We start from the raw sequence: 23,538 nt of genomic DNA on the forward strand, positions 1-23,538 counted from the left end.
CGTCTGCGACATATCAAAGCAAATGTGTACAGCTCCGTCTTCCCGCCCTTTAGCCGCTATGATGGACAGCTCACTCGAGGGACCCCGGTGCCCTTCAGCGTGATGGCAAAGTTAATCAGCCCAAAAAAAATGTGCACTTTGTCCAGGCTGGGCAGGTGTGTGTTCTCCCCATATCTACCGTCGAAAATTAGCTATGATGCTTGATGGAGCCCTTCGCATCCTTGACTTTCACAAGCTCTATCCCGAGCAGTTCCTGTGACCACAAGCTTCTTTCTCCTCATCTGCTGCTCTGATCGGTGCCTGTCCTTTTATACACACAAGAGGCATGTGAACTCGCATAGAAGCCCCCCCGTTTGCCCCCCCCACACAAAAGCGGTGGTGCCAAAACGCAAAAAAATCTGCGATTTCGCAGGGAAATCCGCGAATTCGCAAATGTTTTTTGATTTCGCGCGAATTCGCGAACCGCTGATTCGCAAAATTTACCCATACTTAGTGGGAAACTCAGCCAAAGGTGGGCAGGGTCCCCAGCAGAAGAGTGGAGGGACAAGGGTAAACAGAGGGAGTTCCACAAAGGGCCCCAAAGTAATTCCCTAGGGAACCAATGGAAGGGTTCCCAGCCTCCCCCTGAGAAGAAGCAAGGGGCCCGACAGGTAATCCTGTTCCTCAGGGGCCCCTGAAGTGTTACAAGTGTGGTGACCTGGGTCATAAGGCGAATGATACCAGGGGCTGACTGTTTGGTAAACCAGCACCCACTGGTGCACCGCCCTGGCAGATGGCTAGTGTAGCCCTGGGGGAGGAGCTTGATGTCCAAGGTGGGTGGAGTCCCGCACAGATGACCTTAGTCTCTTTAGGAGACTGTGAGATAGTCTCAGAAGCTCAGCTGCCCAGGAACACTAAGAAATATGGGCAGCGAGTGACCATTAATGGCCAAAAGGTGGAGGTTCTTAGAGATACAGGAGCCAGTGTGACAGCCGTCAGGTGTCACCTGGTGTTTCAAGAGCAGATTATGCCACATGCATTTTGCCGAGTTGTTGCAGCCGACAACACAGAAAGTCATTGTCCAATGGCTCAGGTTCCCTTTGAGTGGGGGGTCTCTGTTACTCTTCAGGTAGCTGTGAGGCCCACCATGCCTGTTGACTGTTTGTTGGGGAATGATTTGGAGAGCTTCCCTTGGGACAAGGTGGCGAAAACAACTCACTTGAGGATGGTTGGACTGCCTGACTGGCCATGCGTGACCACCCGGTCAATATCAGACAGTAAGGTTCTCAGGAGGACCTGGAGCCTGAAAGGGAGGCCCAGGTACCTGCCGAAGAAAAAAGTGGCGGGGCATGGTAAACCGGCCCCCGAAGTTCCCACGGCCCAGGAGGAGGTAGACCCTAAGCGGAATGCCCTGGAGCCTACCGGGGAGCAAGTAGCTGAACTGGGGGACCTTCCTGAGCTGACCCATTGGCAGCAAGCGGGAGGCCACTCCAGGGAGGAATTTTGCAAGGAGCAGAGAGAGTGCCCTTCTCTTGTTGGCTTGCAGCAACAGGGTGCCAGCCAGGCAGCAGGTGAACAGTCAGAGTCACACTTGATTTACTGGAAGAATGGTCTCCTGTATAGTGAGCCTAAGGTTGCTGAACCTGGGTCAGCCCGTGTCCTGGTGGTATCCCAGAAGTTCAGAGCCTCCCTACTGGGGCTGGCTCATGATGTGCCATTAGCAGAACATTTGGGACAAGCCCCAAATGCGCAAGAGTTCATAAGCTCATTGCAGGACCTGTCAGACTTGCCAGGCAAGTGGAAATGGTGGGAGGAAGCACAATGCTCCTCTCTAGCCATTCCCTGTGGTCAGTACCCCTTTGAGCGGGTGGGGATTGACATTGTGGGGCCACTGGACCCTAAGACAGCCATGGGCAACAGGTTCATCCTGGTCTTAGTGGACCATGCCACCCGGCACCCGGAAGCCATACCTCTGAGGACAGTGACAGCCCTGTGGTGGGACAAGCACTGATGGAAATGTTCTCCCGAGTGGGATTCCCTTGCAAGGTAGTGTCTGACCGGGGTACCAACTTCATTTCCAAGTATATGAAGCCCTGTGGCAGGATTGTGGTGTTGTAACCTACAAGTTCACCATTCCTTACCACCCCCAAGGAAATGGTTCAACCAAACCCTAAAAGGCATGATTATGGGTCTTGAGGAACCTATGAGGGATAAGTGGGACGTCTTTTACCATGCCGGTTGTTTGCATACCGTGAGGTGCGACAGAAATCTCTAGGGTTCAGTCCCTTTGAGGTTCTCTATGGACACCCGGTCAGAGGACCTCTGAGTCTGGTCAAAGAAGGCTGGGAGCAATCTACCAGGAAACCTCCTCAGGATGTATATAGGTACATGCTGGCCTTCAGGAACCAGACTAGGTGTTTCAGGCAACTTGCTGAGGCGAAACCGCTGGTATGACCAGAATGCCACTCTGGTAGAGCTTCAACCTGGCCAGAAAGTGTGAGTCATGGCCCCCAGGGAGCCTTGCGCGCTCCAGCATAAGTGGACCGGACCATTTGAGGTTGTGGAGCGCAAGAGTCCAGTTACCTTCTTGGCTGACTTGCGGTCTCCTAGGAACCCCTTGAGGGTCCTACATGTCAACCGCCTTAAGCCCCACTTAGAGAGGTCTGAAGGGGGCATGCTCTTGGCAACATATACTGGGATGGAGGAGGAGACTGAGCCTCTTCCTGACCTCCTGTCAGCCTCAGAGCAAGATGGGTCAGTGGATGGTGTTAACCTCTCTTCCACCCTGACCCATGAGCAACAGAATGACTGCCGTCAGTCGCTGGGACAGTTTTCTGATCTGTTCTGCCTGGTTCCTGGTATCACGGATTGGTGCATCCATGATGTGGACACAGGAGACAGCTGACCTGTGAAGCACAAGTCTTACAGGGTAACTGACAGGGTAAGGGCTTGCATCAAAGAGGAGGTCTCAAAGATGCTTGAGCTAGGGGCGATTGAGTCATCTAGCAGTCCTTGGGCCAGCCCAGTGTTCTTGGTCCCGAAGGCTGCAGCGCCGGGTGCCACACCCGAACTCCGGTTCTGTGTGGACTACAGAGGGTTCAATTCAGTCACAAAGACTGACGCGCACCCCATCCCCAGAGCTGAAGAGCTCATAGATCGGCTAGGGGATGCACGGTACCTCAGCACGTTTGACTTAACATCTGGGTACTGGCAGATCACCTTGACTGATGGGGCAAAGGAGAGGTCATCATTCTCCACACCAGATGGGCATTTCCAGTACTGTGTCATGCCCTTTGGGATGAAGAAGGCCTCTGCCACCTTTCTGAGGTTGGTCAACCAGGTGTTGGTTGGATTGGATCAGTTCAGTGCCGCCTACCAGGATGGCATCGCAGTGTTCAGTGCCAGTTGGGAGGAACATCTGTACCACCTCTGGGAAGTGTTGATGGCACTGCAGAAGGCAGGCCTCATGATCAAGGTGAGTAAGTGCCAGATCGGGCAGGGTTATGTGGTGTACTTTGGACACCAAGTTGGGAGCGGCCAGGTGACACCCCTACAACCCAAGATTGAAACCATCCTGGCTTGGGAGCCACCCAAAACCCAGACAGAGGTGAGAGCCTTCTTAGGTCTCACAGGGTATTACAGGAGGTTTGTCAAGGGGTATGGCAATATTGTTGCACCCTTGACAAAGCTGACTTCCAGGAAGCAGCCCAAGAAGGTGATCTGGACTGACACCTGACAGTAAGCTTTTGAGGCCCTGAAAGCTGCCATGTGCACGGCGCCCGTGCTCAGGGCACCCAACTTTTCGAATGAGTTTATCATTCAGACAGACGCTTCAGAGCATGGTGTGGGGTCTGTTCTGTCACAGATGAATGGGGAGGGCCTAGATAAACCTGTAAACTTCAACAGTAGGAGGTTACTTTCACAGGAACAGAGGTGGAGTGCTGTTGAGCATGAGGCATTCGCTGTGGTCTGGGCACCGAACAAGCTGAGACCATACTTGTTTGGGACTCACTTCCGGGTTCAGACAGACCACAGGCCCCTCAGATGGTTGATGCAGATGAGGGGTGAGAATCTGAAGCTGAGGTGGTCTATTTCCCTACAGGGTATGGACTTTACAGTGGAACACCACCCTGGAACAGAACACGCCAATGCTGATGGTCTATAAAGATTTTTCCGCCTTAGTGATGAGAACTCCCAGGAGTTAGGGTAGTTCTCCTCACATTTCAGCTGGAGGGGACACGTGTCAGTCCTGGCATTATTGGCATGGGTCTCACTTCCATTTTTGCTGTTGCCTCATGTATTTTTGCTGGTGTTAGATGCTTTGGGCACTGTGCCACTGCTATCCAGTGCCACAGTGCAAGTGATCCCTAATGTAAATTGATGTATTAATCAGTGGTTCCATGTTTGGCTATTTGGTTTACTTGTCAGACCCTAGTACAGTGCACTGAGTGTGCCCAGGGCGTGTAAATCCAAATGCTGCTGGTGGGCCTGAGGCACTGGTTGTGCCACCCACAGAAGCAGCCTCGTAAAATGTGTCTACGGTCTGCCATTGCAGAGCCTGCGTGCAGTCTGGTACTGTCATGCTTACTGGGCAAGTGCACCCACTTGCCAGTCCCTAAACCTTCCCTTTTCTTCATATCAGTCACCCCTATGGTAGGCCCAAGGGCAGGGTGCATTGTAAGTATAAAGTAGGACAAGCCCTGACGTGTGTGGCATGTCCTTATAGCCATTTTCGTTTTTCACTATTGCAAGGCTGTTCTCCATATGCCAGAATGGGCTGTTAGATTATTGCATGTTTATAATCAGTTGTATGATGTTACTACGCATTCCGTTGCAACGCATGCCTTTTCCACGCATGCGTTACAATGCGTATGCCACTACCACGAATATGCTTTACAAAGAAAATGCCTTTACCACGCATAGTTATACAACGATTTTCGTTGTATAACTATGCATGATAATGGCATTTTCATTGTAAATGCTTTTTTCGATCCCTGCCCCAATTCCTTATATGTTCCCTAAAATCATTTAAAGTTAGTATAATTTAAATAAAAGACTCAGTTTTTCATAGACGGACTTCTCCTTCTTCAATGTTATGTAGTCCCTTTTCTATTTTTTTGGAAAGGCAGTACGTACACACATGTACGTTATTACGTTGTTAGGGAGGCTGGCTTATTTCAGGAAGGACGAAAGGCACAAATCATCGTCTTTATGGTAAGAGTTCTTTCTTTTTTTAAACTCACTCTTTTTTAGGGGGGGACCTATTTTGAATCTACCTTTACTACTTATTTCATAGTAAAGAAATGCGTGGTAAAGGCTTTTCGTGGTACCCACGCATGCATTGTGAAGCATGTGTGGTTAAGCACAGCGTGGAAACTGCAGCGTTGTAGTGGCTGTTTCCCTTTATAATCCTAACTGTCTCAGAGAACATGGTAGAAATTTGAGTTTAGTATGCCTGAACTCAGAATGATAAAATACATCTTATAATGAAGTTAGTTTTAACATTCTGTGTTTGCAAATACCACTTTTAGAAAGTAGGTATTTGATTTGCTTGCATAACCTTTCAAACCTTCCTCTGCTAGGTTGTGTATTCCTTTGTCTGGTTTTGTGAGTGACAGGGCTGGGGGATTCCAAGAGACAGGATGAGTCACCCAGTGGTGAATAGAGAGATCTGCATCTATATGGGATGGAGGGGTTGCACCCGAACCTTGAATAGGGCTGTGACTGCCTTCCACAATGCTGGCTCCACCTTCTGGAGAGCAGCTGATATCTCTGCCCTGCACACTGAAAGAAGAGAAGGAGTCCTGTAAACAAAGTTCTCCAGGACTGTACTTGCCTTCCACAATGCTGTCTCCACCTCCTGTGGGGCGTCTGATGTGCCTGCCCTGCACTGTGAAAGGAAAGAAGTCTAGTAAACAGACTGCTTCAGAACTGGTTTGGACCGGGCAAAGGCACCTCTCCCCTCGTAGAACAAAGGATTTTGGGGCATAAATATTGGGACCCTGATCTGATGAAACTTTATCACTTTTGGACTACAAGAAGAAACCTTTACTGAGGAGAGGAACCTGAAGAAACTGAGCTGAAGTGCTGCTTGGGGGATTGACCTGCAGTAGTTGCCTTACTGCCAAAGGAAGGAGAAAGGGACTTTGTGTACTTTACTTTCAACTTGTGAAGTATCTCCAAGGGCATGGAAAAGAGCCTGCCTCCTGCTGAAGTCTCAGGGACAACATACTTCAACCCCCAGCTCCCCAGAGTTCTTTTGGAAGTGCCTGCTGCTGTTTTGGGCATTCTGAGGAACTACGTGTTGCAAGGAGCTGGAAGTGTGACTCAACGAGAAGAAGCGTGTCACCGTCGCTGGGCCTGCCGTTGCAACTCTGAAGGAGGGTGTCAAGCTGGAACTGTCGCACTGCACCGCATCGGAGAGAAGCATGCCGCAACAAAGAGGAAGCGTGTCGCCGCTGCCATCGTCAACTCCTTAAGGAGGATGCTGTCGCTGTAGCTGTCGCATTGCGCCGCATCAAGAGAAGAATCTCCCAACGAGGTCGGAGCGTGTCGCCGTCGCTGTGCCTGCCATCGCAAATCCGATGGAGGGTGTCGCCGCTGGAACTGTCGCACTGCATCGCATCGAAGAAGAGCACCTCGCATCCCTGAGAAGCACGCCACCATTGGAGCTGCTGCCGTCGCATCGTGGATGTTGCCGCTGTAGTTGTCGCACCGTGCGGAAGCTTCACACATCGTGGGAGAAGAGTGTCACTGCTTGAGCTGCTGCCGTCGCATCGGGGAACGAAGGTGTCGCCGCCGCAGTCCACGCATCGAAGCGAGAACTTCTCACATCCCCGAGAAGCGTGCCACATCTTGAAGATCTTTACGTCTTTATTTCTTTGTATCTGAACTTTGCCGCATTTCCCTCGCTGGGACATTGCTTATCGTGGAAACGCAATGCAACCTAAGGTACATTCACGAAAAGTATTGCATGAACTGAACTGAACTAAGCTTAAATCTACCATCTTAAAGTAACAGTATTGTGTATTTTTGTTGTTTATGGTCTTGTGGTAACTCTATGTAAAGTATACTTATTTTTGATATAAAACCTGTGTGGTGTCCATTTGTAGTGTTGTCTCTGGGTTACTGTATGTGGTCACAAATACTTAACCCACAACACCTCTGAGATAAAGCCTGTCGGCTCATGCCGAGCTACCAAGTGGGTGAGCAGGGGTTATTTTAGTAGTGTAATCCCCTTATCCTGACTAGAGGCGAGGGTCCCTATTTGTCACAAGTCCCTACCTGTGCCAACTAAAGACCCCCAAATCTATTACCCAGCTACTGCCCAAATCATAAAATGTCACTATATAAGTTCTACAAGGGTTCCAACTTTCGGTTCTAAAACCCTCTTCCCTTATTTGACACAGCACAGCACAGCAGCAACAGCTGAGGATTCTGTCTGACCCACGACATTTATAACTGTGGACAACGCGGGGAGAATCTTCATCTTAAATGCTATTAACCAAAATTGTCAGAAATATGGTTTTGCTAAACATTTCCTTTTTGTAAACTTGAAACAAGTGTGGTTTTCACCCAACTTTGTTCTGAAGTGAAGTTTTTATTATAAAAATAATTTTAGGAAGAGGTTTTCAACCAGAAAGATTAGCATATACTTAACGCAAGTTCTTTATCTTTAAATTTGCTAAAATTGGTGACATTGTCAAACATTATGAGGTGGGTGTTGTTTAAGTTTTACAACTAGTTCCTGTAGCATCCCCCCCAGCCCAGGCACTCGCCAATAACTATGCCACACACGGGGTAGTTTTGCACATCTTTATTCATCAGTGTATAAGCCCAAACTCAACATTCTAAACCTGCATTCACTGCACTACACCCTAACACTTTATATCACAGGTATAAGGAGCCCATCAGTAGCCATAAGGGTGCTGTCCTTTTTAACTCACATGACACTACATCTCCCCCTATGTTAAATTAAAAACTTTATAAAATTACAATTTTTTACACAATGCTAACTCTTCAATGAGTCTTCGTTGCACTCTAATTACCTGGCCTGATTGTGAGTGTGTCTTTGGAAACTGGGGACATGCAGTCGAAGTGTCTGTGATATGCATTGGCGATGTTGAAACAAAAGCAATCAGTCAAATTTCAATTGTCCGTTCAGAACTAGTCTCTTTGCATACATCAATGTCTGGCGAACGATGGGGCACATGTCTGAAGTGTGAAAATGTTGTGTAATGGGCTTCCTAGGACTTTGGGCAGTCACTATGTGTTGTTTGCTTGTCACAACATGAAGGGGTTAAGTGTCGAAGGGTGCATCAGATTTTCTCTTTCGAGGCTAACGCAAAAGAGTACTGTATCTCCTATAGTGAAGGTGACATCTTTACCAGGTCTGTGATAGTTATCATAGGCCTTAATCTTCTTATGACCCACATTATTGGTATGGACAACTTTCTCAGTAGTAGCGCTCTGGCTGGTCCATTGAGGCAACTTGGTTATAAAGGCTCTCCATCAGGGTCGCTTGGCATTTGGTCGAGGGAGGGGTTGAATGGTACGCTTGAAGAGTCAAATCAACAACATTCTGGAGTTTGAGCTTCTCTAATACAGCACGTTGATCAGCTTTTGTCAAAGTGCTCATGAAGGGTTGGAGTAGGACATCGGCCTGTGGTAAATGAGGAGCTCTTTTCTGATGCTTCACATTAAGATGAATAAGAAAGTCTCTGAATTCTCGAGTTTTGAAAGATGGGACATTGTCAGATTTTAAACCCACAGGGACACCCCACCTCGCAAGGTTACAATCTAATCTTTCAATTACTCTTTCCTGAGTGAAAGATGAAAGATCTTCTATTAATGCGAAACGGGATTATTCATCAACAATCGCCATCAAGTGATGTCCATTGTCAAGAGGATCAAAAACAAATCAACAGCAATTCTTTCCCATGCATACTTTGGTAATTCTGAGTTCTGACATGTTCAAAGGGTTTTGAGTGGTTTCTGATGAAAGACAGTTGCCTAGATGACAGGCCTTCCACTCTTCTTTCAACCCTGTTGTCGAGATGAGGAAATCAAACTCGGTCTCTGAGAGCTTGTTTTGTGCAACTATCTCACAATGTCCTTCATGGGCCATCTGTAGTGCCAGAGGCACTCCATGGTAATGGAACTACGCAATGACCTTTGGCTACAATTGTTTTAATTGATTTTATGTGTTTTAATCATCCACTTTGCACTTGCATTTTGTGTCTCCTTGTAGCTTCAGAGTGGAAGTGTTTGCTTTTTCCAGCCTTGCCAGGAACAGAATGTGCAGGAGGTGCATTTGAAAGCGTGAGAGAGAAAAAGGTGTTGAATATTTTTCTCTGTCTCAAAGTGTAGTGTTATAGGCAGTGGTGCCCAAATGTGCATTATGTTCCATACATTAGCAAATGAAGTGTGTGGTGCTAAAGGCAGTGGTGCACAAATGTGCATTTTGTTGTCGATTCAAAGGTTTAATGAAGCTTTTACTATTGGCTTTGACATGCTCTCATGCCATCTTTAATTCTGACTCTGTCTAGCTTGAGCTTTGCACACACAAGCAGGCCCCGGGTTACTCACATTATTTAAGTTATTCACATTCAAGATTGTTTTCTTTACTTTTGGAGTGGTTTTCTACTTTCACAATCTTCACTAAGATAATGGTCTGGAACGTGCGCAGAAGAATACATGAGAACTCCTTTGCCTTTGGAATGCTTGTGGGAGATCAGGCAGCTCCAGTAAGTTTCCTTGGCGCAGAGGAGGTCTTCTCAGAAACTTCCAGTGCATTGAGATTACAAAACTGGGGTCTGTTGACCTGGAAAAGGGGATTTTATTTTGACTTGAAGAGACAGACACATCTAATTCAGTGTGGCAGTTCCCGGATTGCTGAGTCTCTTGACCCCTGCTGTGAATCCCCTAGTCTGGTGTGGGCTAAGATGAGGTTATTGCAGCCGGTAATATATTTTCTCTGATTATTGGCATTGTGATGTGTGAGTATGTCTGTGAGCACATTCAAGTCTCCAGTGGTCATAATCATCTGATGTATTCTGTTTATATATCTTTATATATTTTCATGCTTTCCTTTGATTCTTTGTGTCTGATTACGTGAATTTGGAAAAAACAACAGTTGATGGACAGATTGCAGAACAATGTCATACATTCACCCCAGTCCAGAGATCTGGGCCTAAATCCATAGTTTTTTTGCTCACCACACCACCCCAGCTCAGACATGGCCATATGCAAATCAGCCTTGACCCTGTGCCTCATGGGAACAGTCCAGCCTGAACTGCCAAGCCATGTCTTCCCTGGACCAGAATCAAGCATCCTAGGACTGGTTTCTGGCTATCAGCCGTCATCAGCCAGGATAGTTTAACTCCAGTGGCGTGGATTTAACAGTGCTTATTTCTTGAAGTGGACGGCCAAGATTATTATCATTATTATCTGCTGGTGTTTTTTATCCCAAGCATTTAACAGTTGCATTTGCTTGCTTGCAAGTGTGTTATTACTGCTTGCACACACACACACACACATCCTATACATAATGTTTTATTTGACATCTGGGAAAGCCTTTCTGTTAGAGAGTGTTGCACAAATAAAACCCCACGCCCTATTCCTTTCCAGCGTGTGGCGCTATTGTGGTAGCGTGTGTGTGGTGGCAGCTCCGCTGCTTTTAACTTCCCGTTTTGCTATTTAATTTAAAGTTTGTTTTGGGCACTTTTCCCTTGTTCTTAAAAGCCTGGCCCACATACCCCCACCTCTGCCATCCTTTACTCGCACTCTAATAGGTAAACTCACCGCGCTTTGCGGGTCCTTCGCCCTGTCTCGAGGCGGCCATCTTTGGTGAGTGGGAGCAGTGTGTCAGTAGTCCTTTGTTTATCTTGCTCGCTGTCTACTTAGGCAGGCAAGTTTGGCAGCGCGTTCTTTCCAGCGTGTGGCGCTATTGTGGTAGCGTGTGTGTGGTGGCAGCTCCGCTGCTTTTAACTTCCCGTTTTGCTATTTAATTTAAAGTTTGTTTTGGGCACTTTTCCCTTGTTCTTAAAAGCCTGGCCCACATACCCCCACCTCTGCCATCCTTTACTCGCACTCTAATAGGTAAACTCACCGCGCTTTGCGGGTCCTTCGCCCTGTCTCGAGGCGGCCATCTTTGGTGAGTGGGAGCAGTGTGTCAGTAGTCCTTTGTTTATCTTGCTCGCTGACTACTTAGGCAGCCATGCTGACGCGCAGCGGGGACGCCGTAATGACGCCGGAGTTACGCCAGAGTTCAGCCCGTCTGTGCCCGTCCGGGCCCAGACGGGCCTAGGGCCTGTTACTATGCCCATTCCCCTGGCGCCACCTACCAATAGGTATCGATATGGGAGGGAGGCTCTCTTGTCCTATCGCCCGTCCCACCCTTCCACCTGCTGTTTCGCACTAGAGGTAACTACTCCATTTCTACCGTGCAGAGCCTGCATTACCGGTCATAATTCTGTTGCTGTGAAGTCTGCTCTTTCCATGGCGCTATTGAATTGCCGGTCACTGCCGAGTCACGCCATTGAGATTAACCCGCTCATTCTGGACCACGAGCTTGATGTGTTGTTTCTCACTGAGACCTGGCTTTCCCCCAGCTCGGGCCCTGATATGGTCAGAGCACTCCCTCCAGGCTATCTCATATCCCACCTAGACAGACCTGTAGGGAGGGGAGGAGGAGTTGCTATCCTCTTTAGAGACACGCTTGCTTGTAAGGTTCAGAACGGAGGGGTGGTTGATTGTGAGAGTTGTCAGTTCACCCTCTGTCTGTCATCTACGGTGTCTCTGACGGGCCTGCTGATTTATCGCCCCCCTGGTTCTCTGGGAAATTTCCCCAATTCTTTCCTAGAAACAACCACACTTCTTGCTCCCTCAACTACCAACTTTGTTGCTCTTGGGGATTTTAATATCCATCTTGACGACCCCTCTAACACCCCGGGAGTAGATCTGTTGGATGATCTCAAAGCGTTTGGGATCACTCTGGCCAACCCGGGGGCGACCCATGAGAAGGGTCACCTGCTGGACCCTATATTTTCTAACCTGGGCCACTTTAATCCATCTCCGGCGCTGCCCCTGCCCTGGACAGACCATTTTTTGGTGTCCGCAGTGTGGCAATTTGATAATCTAGCTGCAATGGTCCCAAGGGTCCATACCTTGGAAAGAGCTTGGTCGAGGCTTCCGATTGACACCTGGGCGGCATATCTGGAGGCAACGCGGCCCCCTCTTGGATCTAACCCGTTAGTCGCGGAAGCGAATGTACACATCTGGCTAACGGATTCGTTAGATATCCTCTTACCCAAAAAGAAACAACTTATGAAGGGGAAGAGAGTGGGTTCGGCGCCTTGGTATACGCCCGAATTGAGATCCCTAAGGAAGGGATGCAAGAGGCTAGAGCGGTCCTGGAGGAAAGACTGGAGTGAAATGAAGCGGAAGGAATATCGGGAGGCCCTGAGTACATACAAATCCGCCATTCGTGCGGCAAAATCTGGATTCTTTGAAGAGAGAATAGGCTCTGCGGCCAACTCTTCTAAAGAATCATTCAGGGTTATTAAGGAATTACTGAACACCCCCGAACCCCAGATCATCCACGAGGACCCACGCAAAAAATGCACAGAACTGGCGTCCTTTTTTAAAACAAAAATCGATAACATACTGGCTTCCCTTCCCCGTCCAGGTGAGGTATCTTCCCCGGGTGATAACCCCAGTTCTCAGGGTAGGATGCGATTAGTGGAGCTGGCCTCTTTTGGCACTGTTACTATGGAGGAAGTTCTCTCGATTTTGAGGACCATGAAGAGTGGCTCCCCGAAAGACCCGGCACCTGTTAAATACCTAAAACAGGTGGCCTCTACCATCGGCGGCCCAGTGACGGACCTTATAAACTTGTCCCTCACTCAAGGGGTAGTACCCCCCAGTTGGAAAGGGGTGGTCGTGAAGGCCCTTTTAAAGAAGCCTAACCTGGACCCCGCCGACCTCGCCAACTTTAGGCCTATCTCCCTGCTGCCGGGCCTTAGTAAGATCGCTGAGAAGCTGGTGAACAGCCGCCTGTCGGACTTCTTGGAGGCCAACTCCCTCTTAGGTGATTCCCAAACCGGTTTCCGTCCCGGTCAGGGGATCGACACCGCCCTGCTGGCGGTCGTGGAGAATGCTAGGAGCATTTTGGATTCGGGGGGATCAGTGGCAGTGATCCTCCTGGACCTCAGTGCTGCTTTCGACACCGTGGACCATCAGGTGCTTCTCCAACGGCTGGCAGGGGTGGGGATCACCGGTTCGGCCCTCAAGTGGTTTGCTTCCTTCTTGGAAGGTCGTACATTTGAGGTGTGGGAAGGCCATGAAAAATCATCTTCAAACCCTCTCCAGTGTGGTGTGCCACAGGGCTCTTCATTGAGCCCTACGTTATTCAACGTTTATATGGCCCCCCTGGAGAGTGTGGTACTGCCGCTGGGTATTAAAATCATCAGTTATGCTGATGATACTCAGCTGGTGGTAGGCCTCTCCCAGTCGGCTCACCATCCTGACCGGCTGCACTCGTGTCTGGAGAAGATCTACACATGGATGTGCAGCTCAGCATTAAAGCTCAACGGCTCCAAGACCGAGCTGATGCTGCTGGGAAACTCCTCTCCATCTCTGTCTCCCAGCAGCTGGCCTCGACTGCCTTGGACCTGTACCCACCCCCAAGCAGGAGATTAAGAGCCTCGGGGTTTGGATTGAGCAGGACCTGTCGTTTAAAACCCATGCCAAAAAGACCGCTGGCGTGTGCTTTGGCCTGCTCCGCTCGGCTCGGAAGATTCTACCGCTGCTCCCAGCGGCCACTAGGAGACTTCTCATCCAGGGGCTCATCATCTCGCGGCTGGACTTCAGCAACGCGTTGTTCCTGGGTGCTCCAGAATCTACCATGAACAAACTGCAGCAAGTGCAGAATGCGGCCGCCAGGCTCCTGACGGGTCTCCCCAGACATCAATCTGCTCGCCCTGCGCTTAAGGCACTGCATTGGCTCCCTGTGAGGGACAGGGTGAAGTTCAAGTCACTCTGTATCGCTCATAAAGTCCTGCAGGGGGCAGGCCCACCTATTCTGGGGAAGATGGTTCAGCCCTATAAGGCCCTCCGTTCTCTCCGGTCTGACCACCAACATCTTTTGCAGGTTGGGAGGGTGAAGAAGGTAAGAACTGGTGGCAGAAGGTTCTCGATAAATGTAGCCACTTTGTGGAACTCTCTTCCCCTACATCTTCGCTCGGAAGCTAGTCTGCTTCGGTTCCGCAAGCTTTTAAAAACTTTTCTGTTTTCTGCTTAACCCCCGCATTACTCTGTAGTTTCATTCTCTGGTGAGCGCTGGGATGCCTATTGGTAACCAGGCGCTATATAAAACTCAGAATAATAATAATAATAATAATAATATTCCGAAAACTGTCATTTGAGGTCCCTAATTTTATGAGAGTGGATCCCCCTTTCAGTTGTTTTCATACTTTGCTGTGTGTGTGCCTCCGTGTGGGAGTGCTGTATTGCTCTTATTTGGGAGTGTGAAGCCGGACACCACCTCAATTATCTTTTGTTGCAGACTCTCCACAATACAATCCTTGAACTTCTCAAGATAACACCTTCCCTTGTAACTCATAGTACGTCTTCGACATTCATGAACTTCATGCATTCACTGTCACTGGTGAGTGGCCGAGAGCGCTGATTCCAAGACAGATGGGTAATGTCTTTCAATTTTACCATATCACATCTTGACTCATGACATTGACAATTTGCTCCAATGAAATGGCAGCTGGTGTGCTTGGTTTTTACAATGAAATTTATGTAGGCTTCAGCTGTCATTGAAAGGGTACCAGGCCACTGTCAAGGTACACTTGAGAAATAGTCAGCAGAGATTTGATCTTTCCTTGGACGATGCACAATGGTGTAGTTGTACTCTTGTAATCTCAGACCTCAATTTTTAATGTGAGGAAAGAGTTTTGCCTTTGGATTGCCAAAGATGGTCAATAATGCTTGATGATCTGTCACAAGTGTAAAAGGCTTTGAATATAAGCATATATGGAAATGTTCACAAGCCCATAAAATGGGTAGACTTTCTTTCTCAGGTTATGAATAAGCATGTTCAGTTTTAGACAAATGTTTACTTGCATTTACCACAATATGTCTTCTACCATTTGGGTGCCCGCTCTGCGGTGCAAGGGTTGAACCCAACCCAAAACGGCTAGCATCAACAACAACCTATGTATGGAGCTTTGGGCTGAAGTATGCAATTTCAGCGGCATCCTCTATGGCTTGTTTCATCTTCTTGAAGCTTTGCTGGGACTCAAGTGACCAATCAAATGGGACGTTCTGTTTCGTCACGTCTTGTAGCAGAGCACTGACAGTAGCAAAGTCTTGTATGTATCAAGAACTGTCACTGGCCATGCTCAGGGAGAAACATATCATGGAAATGTCTTGTGGGGGATTGGCAGTAGACCCTGCTTGTGCTTTAGATGAATTGAGTGTCATACTCCATCAGAAAAGATATGGACAACAAATTTTAACTTTGTCTTATGGAACTCACATGAATTAGCACTCAAAGTTAAACCAGCATCAGCTAATAAATGATACACTTATGTGAGAGCTTTGCAATACTCCTTTTGAGTAGCTCCAAAACCAATATGTCATCACTATAATTAAAAGCATTCATGACAGGCTGTATGACATGTTGAATGACGTCTTGAGAAACTCTGCAGCTGATGACAAACCAATATGTGTAGAAAAGCTTGCAATGTACCTGCAATATTCATAGAGTTCCAACTGATGATATCCTTTCTTTAAATCAAGGCAAAACAAAATGCACCATTTAATTGAGTTATGTCAGCAATGTGCGGGCATGCATGTGGTTCTCTTTCAATTGCCTTGGTCGTCTGCGACATATCAAAGCAAATGTGTACAGCTCCTTCACTGTTGTTCTTGGGCACTATCACTATGGGAGAAAGCCATGGCGCTTGACCTGTGGAGCGCTCAATGATATAATGCTTGAGGAGCAATTTAAGTTCCTTTTTAACAGCTTCCTGCAAATGGAATGCAATTAATCTGTGTTTTTGAGCAATAGGATGAATATTCTCATTTATGTGTAATTATACTTTCATGGTTTAAGTTTTTGTAACCAATGAAACAACAAAAGGAACTGATTTACAATTTTGTGATGAGCATTCATGTTATAGTTCACTGATATCAATGCCATATCAGTAGCTGTGCTGAAACTCACCGAATGAACAGGCGCTGGACGCCGTACATTAAAGTACATGAATGGGCGCTTGTCCTTGATTTTTTGTGTTTTCTTGTAGTCACAAATGAAATATGGCTTCATGCATACAATTTAGTCTTTGATGGCACAAGTCGGGGTAACTGAGACAGTTCATTGTATTTCTCCTCAGGTATGTTTATCAACGCACCTCTGTCGATGATGAAAGGTATGGAACACCTGTTTATCTTTAAGTTTATCTTTGAGCAGTATTTGACATGACTTTGACTCTACTTTGACATATGTTTCTCTTCACACACAACCAGTCCCACATGTGCACATTTCTCTGAGGTGAACATTAACATCAACATTGCACAGCCATCGTCTTCACTTTTTATTTGATATTAATATTGAAGAACTCTTCAACAATGATTTAGATGACGATTGACCTAGTTCAATATTAATTTGCCCCAGCTGTTTTTTTCACTTAGCCTTGGGACCGTTCATCAAACATCGTTTGTGAAAAATTCGGGTGGCCATTTTCTCTTCGCACTGTGACACACTTACTTTTTCCTTTGCATTGCAAACCATCACAAAATGGTTTGCTGTTCCACGGCCATTGCAAATCTGCCAATGGCAGGACATTTACCTTCATGCGAAAATGACAATACACACCTGAAACAGAACTTCTTTTTATAATGGAGACATCACTCTGTGTCCCTCAGCCTTGTGTATTAGATTAATCTTCATGTTAATGAGTGAATCATTCTGCGCATCTTCAGCCTTCATGCCATTCGCTTGTCAATCGGCACACTCTTCAGCCCTGGAAGCCATGAGAACTTGCTCCATGCTAAGAGTCTCTCACAGCATTCCTCGTCTGAATGAATCTGACAGGCATCCATCAATAACTCTGAGACATTTAGGTTCTTCATTATTTAATTAATTGAATATACAGTATTTTATGAGTAAGTCGAGTCTCACCAAATTCATCTATGGTTTCAACTACTTTCTGTCATTCTTGACTGAAAATATACCTTTCGTAATCTACTTTTGTTATTGGATTGACCTTGAGATTTAAGGCTGCTTTGATTTGACTGTATGTAATTTCGTCAGCTCACTGCATTTTCTTTATGACTTATTTTACACCTTCCCCAGCAAGATTCTTGAGATATTTGATCATCTGTTCTCAGTTTCCTCCATGGCATAAATGAAATCTTCAAATGTCTCTATTGAAGCAGTCCATCTGTCATCAATATTTTGCTTTTTGGCGGTATCAAAAGTTGTTGGTGTTTTCAGGCTGCGGCACTGTAACCATAGGTAAACATTGCAAATGTAGAAAGCAAGGTTCTTTCCGAAGCTGCTGGTTGATCTTGTTTATGCAAGCCATCTCTGAGGTTTTGCAATTTTCTGTCTTCAGAGTCATATTTGATAATCATGCAAAAAGTGGCCTCTGTCTTGAATTCCATTGAAAAAGCTAACTTTCACGATTCTGAGCACTGCTCTTGGCTTTCAACTTTCAAAGACCAATGGAGTAGTTTTGAGCCCTACCCTGCAGTCTTGGTGGTATGCCACTATAAACATGGACATATTCATAAGCACAATCTGGGCACATCCTCTGGGGCCACTACACTCAGCGTGGTGGAACAATGACTCTCTTTACTAAGCTCTGGCAATTAGAGAAACTTTCTTCTTTGAAAGACTTTGCTCTGAGGTATCTCTCTGTACTGTTTGACACATGGTTGATCTCTGGTTCACAGCACATCTGATTGTAGGTACAACTTGTGCTTGTCTGTCACTATTTGCGGCTCTTTCAATGGCTGGTTGTATTCACCTTCACATTTGTCACTCTGTAGGATGTATACTATTAAGTTGAAAAGTGTTGCAGTACCTCTATTTGAGGCCTTCTCATTCAGTTCTCGGCCAACGATATGTAGACCTCTCAGTGAAGCTCTATTTATCTTCAAAAACTTCACACAGGCTGGAGTTGTGCTATTAACACATACTCCAACGTCGATTTTGCACTTCGAATGAGGCACATGTGGCACGCACAAGCAGTATGCTGGACCACAGCAACCTCTCTGGGAGACCACTGTTCAGGTTGCTTACCCACTATATTGTCGTCAGTTATAGCATCCTCCACAGCCTGGGCACTCACCTATGACTACACCAGACATGGAGGGTAATTTTACACATCATTATTCATCTGCGTGTAAACTCGAACTCAACATTCGGATCCTACATTTACTTTACTATGCTCTAACACTCATATCACAGGTCTAGGGAGTCCATCAGGAGCAATAAGGGTTCCGTCATTTCTAACTCGCATGAAACTACAGTTCCCAATCAGTTTGGACCTAGTTTGGGAGACAGGTACAGTAAGTGTTCATAGCTTGCGCATATACTGAAGGTGCATACCACTAACAACATAAGACAGCGAAGGAGAATTGCATGTGCGCCATTCTGCCTTTCCATTGAGAAGAGTAGGCTGAAACGTGTGGTAGGCAGAGTGATCATAGCGCAGAGTTTGAGCTGCTCACTGTGACAAGCAAACCACAGCATTCTTTACCTAAATTGTCATCCCCAGGACTAAAGGAGCAACCCACTTATGCCAGCTATTTCAGGGTAACTAATGTCAAAGCAAGCATACTTATAATCCTGCCTATCATTGATTAGGGAGGCCTGTCTTGTAATTCACTCTTAGTTTACTTGACGAAATAATTCTGAACCTGCAACAAAAGTTTTATTCAATGGGACAGAAGCAACCTCTATCAGTTTGGTATATAGTAAATACATACATGTTCCTTTTCGTATTAGAAATAAAGTAGCATAACTGAAAAAATATAATTCAACAGTTTGGTAAAGATGGACACAATAATGGGGGTGTTTTTGTCAGCGGGACAGACATAGGGCTCGAATTTGAGTTTGGCAGATTGAGTAAAGGCAGTCAGGGTTGTAGAGGACTTTATGTAATTAACCTTGCCTTTATGCTGCCTACGTTGAGATTTCAAAGCCATCCCAGCAGTGAGCTATATGAATATGTATGAATCGCCATCATGCCGTTTCATACAAAGCCAGTAAAAGGTTAGGTGTCAGTCAGTCTTTGGTGATGGATGCTTACATCAAACATTTGACGTGTAAAAAATGTTCAGAAACAAACTCCGACAGTTGAAGTTTTGTTTAGAACAATGTAAAACGAATGGCCCCATGCCATGGGAGTTCTCACATGGAGTGGGGGTAGTTTTAAAAAAAACTTTTACTGTCATCCACCAGGCCCTAGTTTGGGTGGGTGGACTGAGAGTGTAGAAAAAGAAGGTACTCCATCACTAGAGTGATGAACTAACCTGTCTGCAAAACCCATAGTTCTCCACTTTAAAAATACAAATGTACGTACAAGCCAGTGGCATCTGATGAACTTTGAAAGGGGTGGAGTGCAAATCCATACCCTGAGTTGCAGGGTGAGTAACAAAAGTAAGAGTGATGCATGGATAAGATAAAGGGCCACAGTGAGTAGAGTACATGATATGACATAAGGGTAAAATACCACAAGAGAGTTACATTGTGAAATTGATGTGGAACACAGGGATCTGAATGTAAGAAGTGACATATAGAAGAGATAGTATATTGTGACATATTGATAATAGAGAAGGTCGGGATAGGTAAGAGGGCAAAAACTGGCAGAGGAGAGAAGTGACAGAAAATGAAGGATGGAAAGTTGGTGGCAGGGAAGAGAGAATAAAGGCAGGGAAGAGTGGACATGAAGTGAGAAGTTGGAGAGAGGAGGTACATTGAAGTGGATGACACATGGATAAACAAAATAGGCAGAGTATAATGCAGTACGATGGAGGTGGTACATAAGTTAGGAAAGACAGGAAAAATAGGGCTGCACAGTTGAGGGAGTTGATAGACCCTAACTAAAAGTATTACAGGTTAGAAAAAGTGGCAATAGGTAAAAAAGGGCACAAAGTGAAACAAATCGAGAGGAGAGACATTTTGATAGGTGAGATCACCAAGTGACACTGGAATAAGAGGGGGAGGAGCGTGGAGGAAAGGGCACAGCATGAAATATTAAGGGGAAAAGAACGAGTTGACCACAGAGAGACAGGAAAGGCAAGGAGAGACAAGGAAGTAATATGGGGAGTGAAATACATGGAAAAGACCCCATGTGCTCCAATTACTTTCTGTAACAATCCTATTTGGTCTGAACTCATCTGTGAATGTTGCGCAAGCATGGAGAAAAAAACATGAACTTCATGGGCATGTGAGTGTTCCATTCCAGTGGTGATCATAGGCATGTGTACAGCATAGGTTCTGCTCCACTGAGGTTCCAAGTTTACAATGCTTCCACTATGTAAAACACATAACAAACTAAGATGTACTACAATTCTCAAAGCGCTGCATGACTTTCTTGATACCTACAGCGGCAGCAGCCATCTTGATCTTTTGAGTCTAAGTTGAGTTTCATGGTGTTTCTTACTAGGCATATTATCTTCTAGTTGCAGCAGCTAGAATCATACTCCCCAGGAATCAGATTATTTGCATGGTCGTATCGAAATGATACAAGATCTTGTATACAAAGAGATATACCAGATAACCCTGTAGATATGAACTCTCTACTAGAGCTCTTTGACTTTATGCTATGAAGTGTGTACTAGATTGATCTGTTAGTGTGGTATCAACTTTATACTGGAGTCTTCTGGTTTGCACTCTAACTTATATTTTTAGTTAACTTATTTGGATCAGTGAACTTTATATTGTAGTTGCATGATTAGAGCTCAGTATGACAGTAATTTTAGGCTTTCAGCTTCTGTTTCATAGACTTTTTTACTGCACTTGATTCACACATGGTATTGCGGTTTTACTAGTGGTAGGGAAGTGGTTGCATTCACCAAATGAAAATGCATGAGGCTAATCTATATCTATTTTGTTGCATATAATGAAAAATGTGTGTTAAGGATTATTCATATCATTTATTTAACTTCGAATCTGCTGAGGTTAGTAACAGAGATTAGAAACATGCTATGCATTGTTTCTAAAGGGTATGCCTTTCTTTCTAGGAACTCATAGAGTGGCAAGCAAAACCATAATGCGGGTAATGTACAAGGTATATCATGTGACACAGTTGACCCAGCAAACTGTAATCCTGCTGACTATGTTTGATAAGAGTTTTCTCTGTAGTAGATATAACACAGGTGTAGACGGGCAGGGAGAACAGGCAGGATGAAGATATGCTATGCCTCTGCTTCTGTCTCTCGTGGCCCCGTCCCCTCTCCCCTCCCTGATCGACTTCATAAATGCATACAAATCCTTTGTATTAGTGGGTCTACAGAGGAGTGCATATAAGCATTGTTAAAGTTAAAGGTTGACATGTTGCCAAAGGTTGGGCTAGACAGGGAAGTGGCCAAGTCTCAATTATGTCATTGATATGGGACTACTGGCCTCACACTCCCACTCTATTTGCACTGTTGGGCTGTTGAAGGTAGGCCCTAGCACATCTTATCATTTTTAGAGTGGTGCATATTTAAACTAGCCTATGTGCTATTCAAAAGTGCCTGGCTGATGATCTTCTCAAAGATTATGGTTTAAAAACTGCCTACTCCATCAGCACAACAGATTGGAAATGTTTTGTTTGGGCAGCAAAATGTGGGTGAGAGGAACAGACCCACAAAGCAATATGCAGCCTGTACCTACTTTTGATCTCTATCTTTCAGTTGAAAACCAACTTTATTTAGCTGTGAATGGGGCTCTATTTAAAAAGAAATAAAATCAGTCCCCTATGAAGGGGTAATTGCTCCACCATATCACCACTTGTCCTGAACTTTCTTCCATTTTAGCACATTTTGATTCTTACCATTTTCCACATATCCAGGTATATACAGAGCGTTACTCCTTTGCACTCGACGTCCAAGTTTGATGGACTTATCCTTCCCCTGAACGTGCACTTTTAAGCTGTATCTGCCATTGCCGTTGAAATCTGTGAAATATCTTGAGTAGACACCATCATTCTTAGTAATATCTGCACCTATTGGGAAGAAAACATACTCATGATGCATGGTGGACTAGTTAACACGTGTCTCCTGGCTTAACTATCTGCAAGTCACAAGTATGGAACCTGACTTGGCAACTTACACTTCCATCCTTCCGGGTGATAGTTATACCTCCAATTTATGGCACAAATGGCAGAATTGGCATGTGAAAAAACAAATCATTATTGTCATGCACATACCAGTTTACACGCATAAGAATTTTACTTTATATACAACTTTTACGATGTGTAATATTTATATGAAAAAATATGCCTAAATGTCTTATCGTAGTCAGCTTGTGACATCACTACCCACATGTAATAACAAAATCAATGCTTACTGTATTAAGTTAGACAGTGAAATGGGGGTCTGCCTGTACAGAATGAAATTGATTTCAAAACTGTCTGTGTTGTTGTTTCCATGCATTCCATTTTTGTTTCACAATGTCCACTATGGGTTCATTTCAAAATGTGGTTTTTGGTGGGTGGGTAGAATGCCCTACCCCTCTCGGAATTTTTGGGCGGGCGCTAGGTTTCAGGAGTAGGGGATGAGAGGATTGGCCTGGGGGTGCAGGTGGGATTTTTCCAAGGGCCTTATGGCATATAGTGTAGGTCTAGGTACCATTTTAGTTTGTGGGGACACACCGGCTGAGAGGGGTTGCATGGAAAGGTTTTTAGTGCTGGTGGTGGTAACTTGTTGCAGGGTTTTGAAAGTTTGTGAGATGGCTTCCAATGCAGTGTGGCAGACACTAGAGATCCTGAGAAGCGCAGGAGGAGCACAGGTAGGCTAAACATGTTGACAGACTGGGACCTGCTACAATTAGGTGAGCCCGTGGCGAGAGGCCAAAGAGACGGTTGGCAGGCGTAGTGGCAGTGGCCATAATGACGTCCCCCTCACCCTCCCACAAGTGTCCAGGGATGGGGTGAGTAATCCAAGGTCTTCAGCCAGCTCGGCTGGCCAGCCATCATGGGCCAAATCGCCACACTGATCTGGGCTGCATGACAGTGTGCAGCAGGCACCTTGTGGTGTGCCTCAGGGTGTGGAGGAGTGCTGTTCGGCTGAGGGTTAGGAGTTACAGTCTGAACCATGCAGCGGAGATGAAGTAAGAAAGGATGGAGGGCCCCTTTTCACATTGGCTGTTGAAGTGATTGTGGGTGTCACTGGTTGGTGTTGTCGCCAAGAAGGACCCTGGTGAGTTTCTTCTGATTCACCATCTTCCATGACCGGAGGGTTTGTCAGTCAATGACTTCATTCCGGAACATTGTAAGAGTAGATTGTACCTCAGTGGTTTCAGAAGTTCAGCTGGTGATCACAGCAGGACAG

General features: G+C 46.0%; 1 protein-coding gene across 1 annotated transcript in view; it reads right to left on the bottom strand.

Moving 5' to 3' along the window:
• LOC147747508 (calcium-activated chloride channel regulator 1-like) overlaps window positions 1-23,538 on the bottom strand; it is an 820,724-nt gene that overhangs the window by 99,712 nt on the left and 697,474 nt on the right. The window contains exon 12 of the mRNA XM_086953977.1: window positions 22,041-22,211. Coding sequence (XP_086810103.1) covers window positions 22,041-22,211 — 171 coding nt within the window. The remainder of the gene's footprint in view (window positions 1-22,040; window positions 22,212-23,538) is intronic.

The sequence above is a fragment of the Lissotriton vulgaris genome, chromosome 1_1, assembly GCF_964263255.1.
Source record: "Lissotriton vulgaris chromosome 1_1, aLisVul1.2, whole genome shotgun sequence".
Classification (NCBI taxonomy): Eukaryota; Metazoa; Chordata; class Amphibia; order Caudata; family Salamandridae; genus Lissotriton; species Lissotriton vulgaris.